At 34.6% G+C, this 12,269-nt stretch overlaps 1 protein-coding gene across 1 annotated transcript in view; it reads right to left on the minus strand.

Moving 5' to 3' along the window:
• LOC106478575 (protein dachsous-like) overlaps nt 1-6,143 on the minus strand; it is a 123,041-nt gene extending 116,898 nt beyond the window's left edge. The window contains exon 1 of the mRNA XM_022382187.1: nt 4,356-6,143. Coding sequence (XP_022237895.1) covers nt 4,356-6,143 — 1,788 coding nt within the window. The remainder of the gene's footprint in view (nt 1-4,355) is intronic.
• Nucleotides 6,144-12,269: the final 6,126 nt, after the last annotated feature.

The following is a 12,269-nucleotide window of genomic DNA, read 5'->3' on the forward strand; positions in this document are numbered from 1 at the left end:
AACATGACGTTTCAGTAACAACGAAGTTTAATATTACGTCTATAGTCTTAATAATATGAACCTTGTGTGGTAATAAAAATTGCCAAAGAAAAAATTAAGAAATTACTTGAATGATGACTGATGTAAGTCCATTGTTTTGATGGACAGCTAATTATTATGTCGATGAAAGTTTCATCTGAATATACATTCTTGAAATGTTAATATATATATCCGAAAAAATTGTTATCACGATCTTATTATTTAAAAGAAGGTATTAACTCATCGATTAAAAACGTGAAAGGTGAAGAAACAAAACAGTCTTGCTGGTAACTCTGCTACTTATTTTTATACTGTTAGCTGCCGGTGAAGTTCAAATATTGCATCATACTGAGTAATTTTATGTTTTTGCCTGTTAATATACCCAGTTTGAAGAGCCGATCTATTAAAAAGTGGGTTAAATCACTCATTTTTGTATGTAAAATACATAAGGAACCATAGTCGTAATTAGTGGGATTAACTGGAGTAGCGATGGCATTTCAGTTTATATTGTATTTGTGTGACTAATATATTATTAGGGGTCCTGTAATGAACAAAGCCATGCAATTCGGAGCATAAAAGGTTTAAAAAAATATGTTTCGTAAAAATATGATAATTGATAATTCTAAGGCTAAGTACGAAATCTGAAAAATCGTTATCAGTCTTATTGTGAATATCAGTTCTTGGTTTGAAATAACATGGATACCATAGAATAATGATTCACGTTGTATTTATTATAACTGAACAATAAGGACTGAATTTACTTATGTTCAAAAGTTCACAGATTAAGCAGGCAAACACGTATTTTATTTTCCATGTGTTTCATTATCAAAGGTAAAATATAAGGTCCAACTAATTAAGGCGAACAACGCGAATAAAACATATTGTCTTGGTATTAACAATACCATCGCTTTATGAAGTGTACCGCGTTTTCATTCTGCCTCTTAAACCTGTTTTAAATCTGTATCATAGAGAGAAGACGTTTTTCTTTTCTCTGTGGACAACATTAGTCATTTCTCAGAATGTAAGAGGTATCTGATGTACGTGTTGTTGACCCCTGCGCTCAACACTGGTAGTCCTCACGCAAGCCTTGCTTCACATAGGGAGCATTTCTGCTCTTTCCAAAGCTTTGGCTCCACCTGCTCTCAAGGATAACGAGTCTATAGGACAAATAAGCCTCAAAATAAGAAGTTTCGCCTTCGTCTTATTGTTAATTAGCCTAATGTCCTTCATTAACCACTTCATTACATACTTTGCTTAGGCCTGACGAACACCACCTCCAGTATCCGCATAGGTTGCGGAACTCGAGATCACGGTTTGCATTAATTCCACTTCGAGAGTATAATCATAAACAAAAGGTTACGTCATTCCTTAGTTACAGAAAAAAAACATTCAATTGCATACATTATTATTTCTTTCGTGAGCAAATGAGACAAAAACATTTTATCTCAAATTCACATCTCAGTCTTGTGATACGTTCCTCTTAAATAAGATAACAGAAAGAAATCGTGTTCTGTGTACGTCATTACAGTGTCTATGATATCTAACTGATACAAGTATTCATCACTGTACTAAATGTTATATGCAACTGATACAAATTATCATTATTACATTGTACTAAGTACTACACTCAAGTGATCTGGGTTTTTAGAAGCTATCACAACTATCAGAAACAAACGCCGCCACCACATTCAGTCAGTATCAATTGCAGTTTAATAATGCACGATTCTGTAAGTGCAATTAATTTCAAACCCAGATAGACCACGTTTTTATCATTATAATAAATACTAAACCCATCTGATCCAAGTTTCAACCATTACAATAAGTACTAAACCCATCTTATCCAAGTACAATAATTACAATAAGTACTAAATCCATCTGATACAACTTTTCATCGTTACAATTAGTGCTAAACCCATCTGATCCAAGTTTCAATCATTACAATAAGTACTAAACCCATCTTATCCAAGTACAATAATTACAATAAGTACTAAACCCATCTTATCCAAGTACAATAATTACAATTAGTACTAAATCCATCTGATACAACTTTTCATCGTTACAATTAGTGCTAAACCCATCTGATCCTAAGTTTCAATCATTACAATTAGTACTAAATTCATCTGATCCAAGTTTTCATCATTACATTAAATACCAAACCCATCCAATACAAGTTATTACAAATGCGCAAAACAGGAAACTCAACTGGTCCAAGTTTTCGTCATTACATAAGTACTAAACCCATCTGATACAAGTATTTAGAAATGCACAAAACAGTTAACCCAACTGGCCCAAGTTTTCTGAAGTACAATAAGTAACCCAAGTGATCCAAGTTTTCAAAGCTGCACTAAATAGTAAACCCAACAGATTCAAGTATTCATTACTGCTTTAAGTAATAAGTCTAACTAATTCATGTTTTCGTCGCAATATAGAGCACTAACCCAAACTGCTTCAAGTTTTCATCATTGTATTAAATGCTAAGCCCAAACGAGTCTAGTTTTTATCATTACGTTAATTATTAAATCGAACTGATCCATGATTTATAACTGTAATAAATATTGCATTAAGTATTAAATTTAAATGAACCAAATGATCATCATTACATTAAATTCTAAACCCATCTGTACAAAACAGTAAACCAACAGACTGTTATTTGTAGTAACATTTTATATATGTCTGAAAATATTGTTAGTTTAGAAAACTTGACAGTTATCCTATACACATATACTGTATAAATACAGTTGTAAAATTTCGGTGCCTTATCTGAATTTTCCTTGGGACAACTGTAAACAATAATTTAACATACACATTGAAATATAAGTTCATTTTAGTACTGCATCACATACCTCAATGGTTCCAACAAACAGGGCAACTACGAAACTCCGGTGACCATATATAGTTTTAAACTCTCTTATCTTGCGTGTTCTCTCGAGGGAAAAATAGTTCTCAATATTTAATTTAATCTTAAACATACAAATAAAGTGTTATACTAAAGAAACTTATCTTACTGAAGTCTGAGTAGTAAAGTAGTAAAATAGTTAAGAAAGGCCTAAAAATAACAACGAAAGATAGAAAAACAACAAATCAGATGATCTGGAATACTTTAGAGTTCCGATATTGACATGTTTCTTGTTTCCAGTAGTAATGAAACACTCAAGCTTCTAAAACTCATCTTAAATTAACTTCATTCTCAAAATCTACTATATTAGATGGATTATTTTGGCCTGATGTCAAATATAAACCGAGTTATATCGGTTCTGCGGAATAAATTTTAGTACTTAAAACAAATTGTTGGCTGAATAATTCACAAGAATAAATCTGAAGCATTAATGTTACATACTTGAGTAAAATACAACTCAAAATACCATACACATACAACAAAACTACTTCAACAAGACAACACTTGCAATTATGGAAGCTTTCGTTTAACCTCGGGTTAAGATATCTAATGCTTATTAAGGGTAAACAAGAGGAAATCCTCAATAGCCGCGGCTGTAATTAGATTTCAAAGCGGTCAAGAGATGGAGCCATGAGCTAAAAGTTTGTACTTGAAAAAAGCAGCAAACTCAGATCCATTCTAATGAGCCGCTGTGCCGCGGCTACAAATACAAAAAACCGACAGTTTTTGACATATAGAAAGGTAAAATCTTTATTATTAGTTACAGCTGACAGGCTTTGGTAACACAGTTACAATCATCAGGGTTACAATCGTCTACAGTGTTAGCTTAGCCTATATTCAGTTATAACCGTTATAGGCTAAACTAACACTGTAGTTACTAGATCTGACTATGTTAACTGTGTTACCAAAACTAGTCGGGTGTAACTAATCCTAATCTTACATTTCATTGTGCCTAAAAACATCGGGTTTTGTGGTTTTTTTTACTCTTAATATAGAAGCACCATGTGCCTGAAGAGAAACTGTCTAATGTTTTTTTTTCGTTATCAAGCAGTAAAATATAAAGTATATTATGCATATACAACAAAAATGTTTGTTTTAGTTATCAAAGAGTAAAATATTTATGACATAAAATCATAGATACTAAGTTTCATTTTTAGTATCTTCCGTAATATATAAACGTTAAAAATCAGGTATAAATATATTAATTAAAGTAAAAATTATGTAGGCCTAGTTTTTCACTACCTTACTTTTCTGTTTTACACATTTAGTTTTCATTTGGTAAGCATATAACTCCTGGACATATGTATATTACACTTTGTTATCACATCAACATATATATATATATAAAACTGTTATTTGAGGTTTGTTCTGAATGTTCTAAACTTCTAAAGGAATCGATCCAGTCAAACAGTATTTCGTTTATTTTAAGGAAATGACTTACCTTTAAGATGCACTTGCCGACATCCTCATTCTCTCGTACTGTAACGTTGTAAAAACTTTGATCAAAGATTGGTTCGTTGTCATTGACGTCACTAATGGTCACAATGACAGTGGTGCTAGAAGATAGCGGTGTAGATCCTCCATCAGTGGCCACGACAGTGACTTGTGGCATTGGATCAGTCTCACAGTCTATGTGTGTTCTTGTAGTAATCAAGCCAGTTTTGCTATCGATTTGAAACCATTTAGAATGGGTTTCAGGAGTGTGTTTAATAGAGTATGTAATAAGTGAATTATTTCCTTCATCCCTATCAACGGCTGATAACTGAAATACTGATGTCCCAGGGTCTGCAACTTCTAACACATATGCATAGTAAACAATATGGTCAAATTCCGGAGCATTATCATTTGTATCTGTTACCGCTAATTCAAATGTTCGGGACGCATTTAAAGGAGGGTTTCCTTGGTCAGTTGCACTGACAACCATTGTGTAATTAGGTCTGACTTCTCTATCCAAGGGATAGGATACAATGACTAAGTAAATGATGTTGTCCTGAGTGGTCAATCCGAAATGGCCATCACCGCCTTGCAAAGTAACGTTTACATTAGCATATTCTTCTTTAGAGTCTGGGTCATTCACACTTATCCGTGCCACAAATTCTCCCGGTTTGGCATCCTCGGATATCTTTGGGGAAGCATCATCGCTTAAGAATATAAGGTTGATTGTGGGTTGGTTGTCATTTACATCCGTGATGCGTATGGAGACGAAGGCCGTGGTCTCGAGAGGCTGAGCGCCATTGTCGCGTGCAACCACCACTAATTCGTGAACATCACGTGATTCGAAATCAAGAGGCTTGTTGACAGAAATGACTCCTGTCTTAGGGTCAATAACAAAGATATTTTCTCGATCACTTTGCCTCCGATTAATTGAGTAAGTTGTTCTTCCATTTTCCCCAGAATCAGTATCAGTAGCGAAAACTCTCAAAACGCTAGTACCAAGAGTAGCATTTTCGGCAACAGTTGCGAAATACCTGCTCTGATTGAAAATTGGCTGATTATCATTAACATCTTGAATCGTTATGTTTACAGTCATCGACCCTTTCATAGGAGGAGTTCCTCCATCATAAGCTTCAATCACTAAAGTATAGAAAGGGGTTGTCTCTCGATCCAAAACGCCATTTATCTGCAGATCTAGATACAAAACTTCATCACGCTCGCGATGAGAGGACAAACGAAAGGCGTTATTCACATTGCCAGAAACTATTTTGTAACGCTGAGTATTAAACAAGCCCAGATCTCGATCTTTAGCAGGATTCAATGTCCTCTTCACATCTTTAGGAGTGTTCTCTGGAAAGTCAATGGTCATAATTGGAGTGGAAAATTCTGGAGCATTGTCATTTTCGTCCTTAACTTTAATGGAAACGCGAATATTTTCCCCACTTAATGGAATCGCTACAAATGAATAAAAACTTCTTACTTCGCGATCCAAAACTACGTTCGTTCTTATCTCCCCAGTGGACTGATCAATGTGAAGGTCTGAATCCACAGCACTACCGGGAACTGGAACAATCAAATATGGCGGTTGTGGAGGCTTCGGGAGTCCGCGGCCGTTTTGGCCAATGTGACCAATAGTAGTACTAATTCCAACGCCTTCAGATATTTCAAATTCTTGTAAATATTCTGCACGTAAAGTACCCAAAAGTATAGACAAAACAAGTAAACAAATTTCCGCAGTCCGTTCTGAAATTAATCTACAGAGCCTCATCTTCGGTGCCGAGTTAAAACTTTCCATTCTTCAAAAGATACAAGACGATAATATTCTGTACTAAACACTGAGTGTATTCCGCAATGGAAAGACGATCTTTCTGCTTAGCTGATGTGGCTTGATCATATCCTACATGTTACTCAGGATAGTAAAATAATGTTGACGGCCACCTTCGTTCTTCTGTGGGTGAATGGCCTAGGATCCTACAGATCCCCTCCAAGAAAGGTCAACCCTGGAAGAGAACAAAATCAAGGGTTTATTATTTCTTGCTTGCTTAACTCCCTCTAAAGCGCATGAACACGTGGATTCTGATCCTCTGGAGGTAATGTTTCTCTAGCGTGCCGAGCGCGAGAAGCACGAGCTCAACTGAGAAAGTAACCATCTTGCCCCTCTTGAAGCACTAGTTAAACTGCACCGTAGTGGTGTTAGGTCAACGCAGTTTCGCTGTTGAGGTCAAAAGCTTGTTTTCGTGACCAAAGAGCTTGCCACTGTGGAGTGCGTGTAATTACTAGGTGTCATTCAGCTCCAGTGAGTTCTTCGTGTACCTGATACCCATGAAAAACGTTGAAACCATGAGTACGTAATTTTTAAATGAAGCACCATCTCTTTGAATACTTGAGTTCAATGAAGAGTGTTAATACAGTGAGACCGCATTCGGCCTCATTGTATTAAAGTAGCCTAATTTAAATGTTATTTTGCCAAAATTGCCAATGCGTCTGTCGCTTTAGTATTCACAGCTCTTTACGCATAACACAAGTAATTGATTCATAAAAAAAATTTCGAGGAATTTCAATTCATACTGTGATTTGATATGTAATGACGTGTAATATAGTAAGTTTACGTGATTACACGATGTTCGTTCTCAAAGGAATAACTCACCAAATCACAAAGAATTTGAGTCCATGTATACGCTGCCAAATTAATAACGTAAAATTGTTGTATTTTGCGTAATGTATTTATGAATTTTATTTTCAAGTTAACTTTTTTGGTAAAATAATTGTTAAAACGAAATGTTCTACTACGTTAAAAAAATAATAAAATAATTTTTCTCTGTCTCGGTTATTTACACGTTATAAATTTAAATTCTGCTAATGTTTAAAAGTTTTAATTTGAGATTTTTAACCCGTTATTTTAAATTATAATATATCATGATTTATCTTTTAATTTATTCTAACACACTTAGTAATGACTTTTTTCTAATTAACAAAAAACAGACAAATGTTAAATTATATTCGCATGTCTAGTCATCCGTATGATGTATCTTTCTTTTTTTTACTATATATATGGAAGTAATCTTTATCAATAAAATGTATTTTCACTTGAAAATCAACATGCACTTCAATTAGTAATGTGTATTTATTGTTCCAAAAGCTTTGAAATTGACATTTCGTAACTCTTAACAGGTGGACTTACTAAAGCAATACGATTACGTTTTAAATAAACGTGAACAGTCATACCTTGTCGTGCATTTTCCGGAATAACATGCATATTATTAAGAATCAAGTGAACTTTTATTTTGTAACAGAAGCAACAAGTTTGTCAGATTAAGAGATTCGTAACCCGTTTCACGCCTCACATAACCATGACCTTCTGACCTCACCATTAGCGCGTTTGCCTTTCCAGACAAGACACATAATGAAAGATTTACAAAGTTTGCAAGAAATTATTATCTTCACATGAACATGCCACCAAATAAAGACAAATGACTTAACTCTCTTCTCGCTCGCAAAAGAAGGCAGTAATAAAAGTTGAGACAATAGACCTGTTAAACATCAACTACTAAAATCGAGTCCTGTGTAGAATACCGAGTGATTTCATAGACTTACAAATCTTAGCTTCCATCAAAACTGATTTAAAGTAGAAATAAACAAATTACATATGGCTGATTTCCAAACTGAAGCCAACTCTTCTTTAACTTTGTGATCTTAGCTAAATCCAGTTCCTCCACAGTTCAAATACTATGTAGAAGATAAAAATGTCTCACGACGTACTAAACCTAAATGACTTAAACGTGCAAATACATTATCTGAAACTCAGTACCTTTCAAGACAAACGAGACCCGAGGGTCTTCAACGTGTCCATACAGAAAATTAAATTGTATTTTAAAATTTAATATACTTGAATGATTCTTACGTGCCTATATAGAAACTACTATATCTAAGTGACTCCAATATGTCCATAGTAAACAAATAATAATAATAATTCAAGAATTACTAACTCTGAGAGATTCCAAAGCGTCCATCCAAAAAATGTAAATACGAGTTAAGACACGCTACAACTGACTAACTTCAACACAACATGTAAATAGAAGAACTACATATATCTGAAGGCAATGGCATAGCCAGGAGAAGTGGGAGGAAATACTGGTAGCTAGCTTTATTTAACCCGAGAAAAGTTATTAAAGCAATAGAGCAAAGTTACAACACGATGTCATTGAGCTATAACCGATAAATGCAAGACAGAAAATGTTTTCGCGCAAAACTGTGCTACTCAGCTAAACGACGAATAGCAAAATACGAAGTTTCATTCACACCACTAAATAGTGCTATTAAGTTCATGACGACGATTCTGATACGAGAAATTTCACTTCTGCTTCGAAAAGACTGTACTCAGCTGAAAACGGTCGCTGTAATTTACGTCTTCCGCGAAACGATGCTATTCAGTTGAACACGATGAATGTTTATGTATAATGGTCTACTTCCGCCGCGAAATAGTTTTATTCAGTTGAAAATGGTGAACATATATGTATATAACACTATTTCTGCCGCGAAATGGTGTTATTCAGCTGAAAACAATGAATGCATGATATATGGAGCTCAACTTCTACCGGCGAAATGGTGTTATTCAGCTGAAAACAATGAATGCATGATATATGGAGCTCTACTTCTACCGCGAAATGGTGTTATTCAGCTGAAAACAATGAATGCATGATATATGGAGCTCTACTTCTACCGCGAAATGGTGTTATTCAGCTGAAAAAGGTGAATGTGTGTGTGTATATATATATATATATATAATACTGGGCCGGCATATACTATGTCTCTGCATTACCTTTAGTACTGTATTATCTGGCGTGACGACAGTTATAACTTCTCAGTAACCGTACATAATGTCGCGTTTTGTGGAGGCAGCTATAGTTTTGTTTCACTTTTAGTAATTGGTTATCTGGCAATAATTGTAACTTCTCCGTAACTTAACATAATATTGCTTTTTGGAGACAGCTATAGCTTTGCGTTAGGTTTAGTATCCAATTATCTGGCGTGACAACAGCTCTAACTTCTTACTAAATACATTTTTGAAAACAATTATTAACCTATGAACATATTTGTTTTTAATGGTAACCTTGTTACAGAACTTCGTGAAGAAAACATCTACACATGTTTTGTGTTCCAATATAAGTCCACGTATTTTTTTTCACTGTTTCCATAGAAATGTGAATAAAGATTACTTAGAACAGTGAAGTTCGTAATATAGTTTCGTTTTTATCTTCTTTGTGATAATGGCACACAAGTCACTGTCATATGCATAATTAAATTTATATCTTTACAAAATACGGTTATATTTACACTAGAAATGTTTGCAATGCTCTCTTTATATCATTAAAGTAAAATTTGGTACAAATAACTACCTCGTGTATTTATCAATTTACTTAGACCATGCTCGGATAGATGTTCCCCGAGTCCAACCCTAAAGAACAATCCACGTGCACGCATACAACGAGTAATACACGGGTAATATAATGGATCAAACATGCCGAACTATTGTTATCAAACGAATCACCATTGGACAATTATTCGATAGTGATTGGATAACTTTTAACGATCATAGAGTTGCAGGTGTATCACAAAATGCTAGCATGTCACTGAAGAAACTCACGAAACAATCATCTATGCACGTGAAATTGATGGGCTAGTAAATAAACAAAGTGCTAGGACTTACGGAAGTTACTGATCTTCAACAAAGAAAAGAACGAATTTGTTGTCACCTTTACAAGCTAAACACACACGCACGAATTAAAGGATTTTTTTTTGTTGTTTTTAAGCACAAAGTTACACAGCGTTCTATCTGAGTTATACCCACCACTGGTATCGAAACCCGGTTTTTAGGACCATAAGTCTCGGGACTTAACGTTGAGCCACTTGGGGGCGAATAAAAAGGAAAATGCAAAGAAATCACCAACTTAGATTTAAAATGCTCAGTATTTGCCCCCACTTTATGGTAGCAACTCCATGGAAAATATCAGGGTAACAAATAGCCCCAGTTGAAGAGCGAGATATATTGCAAGTTGCTACAGACAAGCAGTGCTATTGTTGGCATTTCCACTGCTCATGGCTTTTTTCTTCAATTGTTACCAGTTACAGAAGGTTCGATTTAGCTTTGGGAAGTTATTGATAAATGAAGTTGGTGGGGAATGGGAGGGGTAAAGCAGAAATACATCTTCGTTCTGTCAAGCTTCCAATTCTCCCCTGTATTACCCCCACCTACTGTGCCCTTTAGTGACCCTTGGATACGCTGCAATTTGCACCGCACTTTTATAGCAGTGTTACTTCTTGTAATACAGTTTCTTTCGCTCCCGCTATACACTAGCATCGAATAACAAAACCAGAGTCTCAGCTCAGACTGACCACTATACGTCTTTTTTTTTTCCTTAGTAATGAGACCCTTGCATTCACTACAGAATCTTACTATGTTTTGTGTTGGAGCGAGTGACTGTGTCTGACAACGAATATTTGAGAAAGAAAATAAGCAAAGAAGATTTAGTTAGTGACGTGTTATATTGCTTAATATAATAACATTTGGTATTTGTATTTTCGAATTATATGGATTAGGTCTAAGAATGACGAGCACGCAAATGAAAAACCACTGGAAAAATACTACATTAAGATAACTTGAGCCTTTAATGTTACCACATATGAATATACCATGCCAGGTAAAGGATGAACCGACTTCTAATAAATAATCTTACTTGTGAAATTTTTAATAGTTAATAGTTAAATGTCAGAACATAACAATGAATCCTGTAAAAGTTGAGTTGTAGTTATGCACAAAGCTACACAATGGGCTATCTGTGCTCTGTCCACCACGAGTATCGAAACCCGGTTTCTAGCGTTGTAAGTCCGCAGACATACCGCTGTGCCACTGAGGGGTGCGAACTTGTAATAAAATTATTTTATTCGTGAAATTCTAATGTTTAATAGCTTAATTCTGGGTGTAAACTGTATAACAAATTACATAGACTAGGAGGGTGTACAACAGCAATACTGACAACCATGTAGCATAATAACCAAATACGAAAGGGGTGTTTGCTAATATGCTGTTGAAAGGAAATGAAACAAGGTATTTAATACTCATAAAACTGAAATTCCATCCCAGTTTACTGACGTAACAGATTAATATGTATGCTTAGGTGGTGTCGGTATCGTGTTATAAGTTGTCAAAATATAAGGTAGCCTGGTATCGCCTTTAACGTGTGTCGATCTTCATTTTACTCCAAACTTTTAAGTTGATGATATTACAGAAACCAGTTTATCAATAAATAATTTCCCATCATAATCATATACAATTTGTTGTATAAGCTTAATATGTTAGAAGAAGACAATATTTTTGTTATTTTCAAGTTTTTATAAACTGGAATATCGAAAAGAATTATTAACAAATGTAAAAACAAAATAATAAACGTTATTATATAAAATAAATTTTGCCACAGTTTTCTAGGTAATTGTTCTTCAAAAAATCCCCTAAAATACAACAATTTCTGGAAATCACTTCTATAAATTTGTTTAATAGGTTTCTTTGTAGACAGGGTTCAAATACCTAGTTTTGAAGTCAGTAGAAGTATCAAAAACAAAATGGAAACTCAAAAGGAATATAGAAACAGTAGTGGAGAATAGACCCTACAACCGACTTTAACATTTTACATATATATATATATATACAACCAAAGGCGTACGTAGGATTTTTCAGAGGGGAGCCTGTACAGCTTTTGCCTGAATGAGGTTATGAGTAAGAAATTTCTACTACCAGTTTTTCTCGAATGAAAGTAAAAATTGCTCGAATCACCATATTTTATGCTTCTAATTTTGCCCGAATGAAAAGTGAAAGTTTCCCGAATGGACGAATGTATTGCTAACTGGGAGGGGGCTAACCCTACAC

Source organism: Limulus polyphemus, unplaced genomic scaffold (assembly GCF_000517525.1).
Source record: "Limulus polyphemus unplaced genomic scaffold, Limulus_polyphemus-2.1.2 Scaffold227, whole genome shotgun sequence".
Classification (NCBI taxonomy): Eukaryota; Metazoa; Arthropoda; class Merostomata; order Xiphosura; family Limulidae; genus Limulus; species Limulus polyphemus.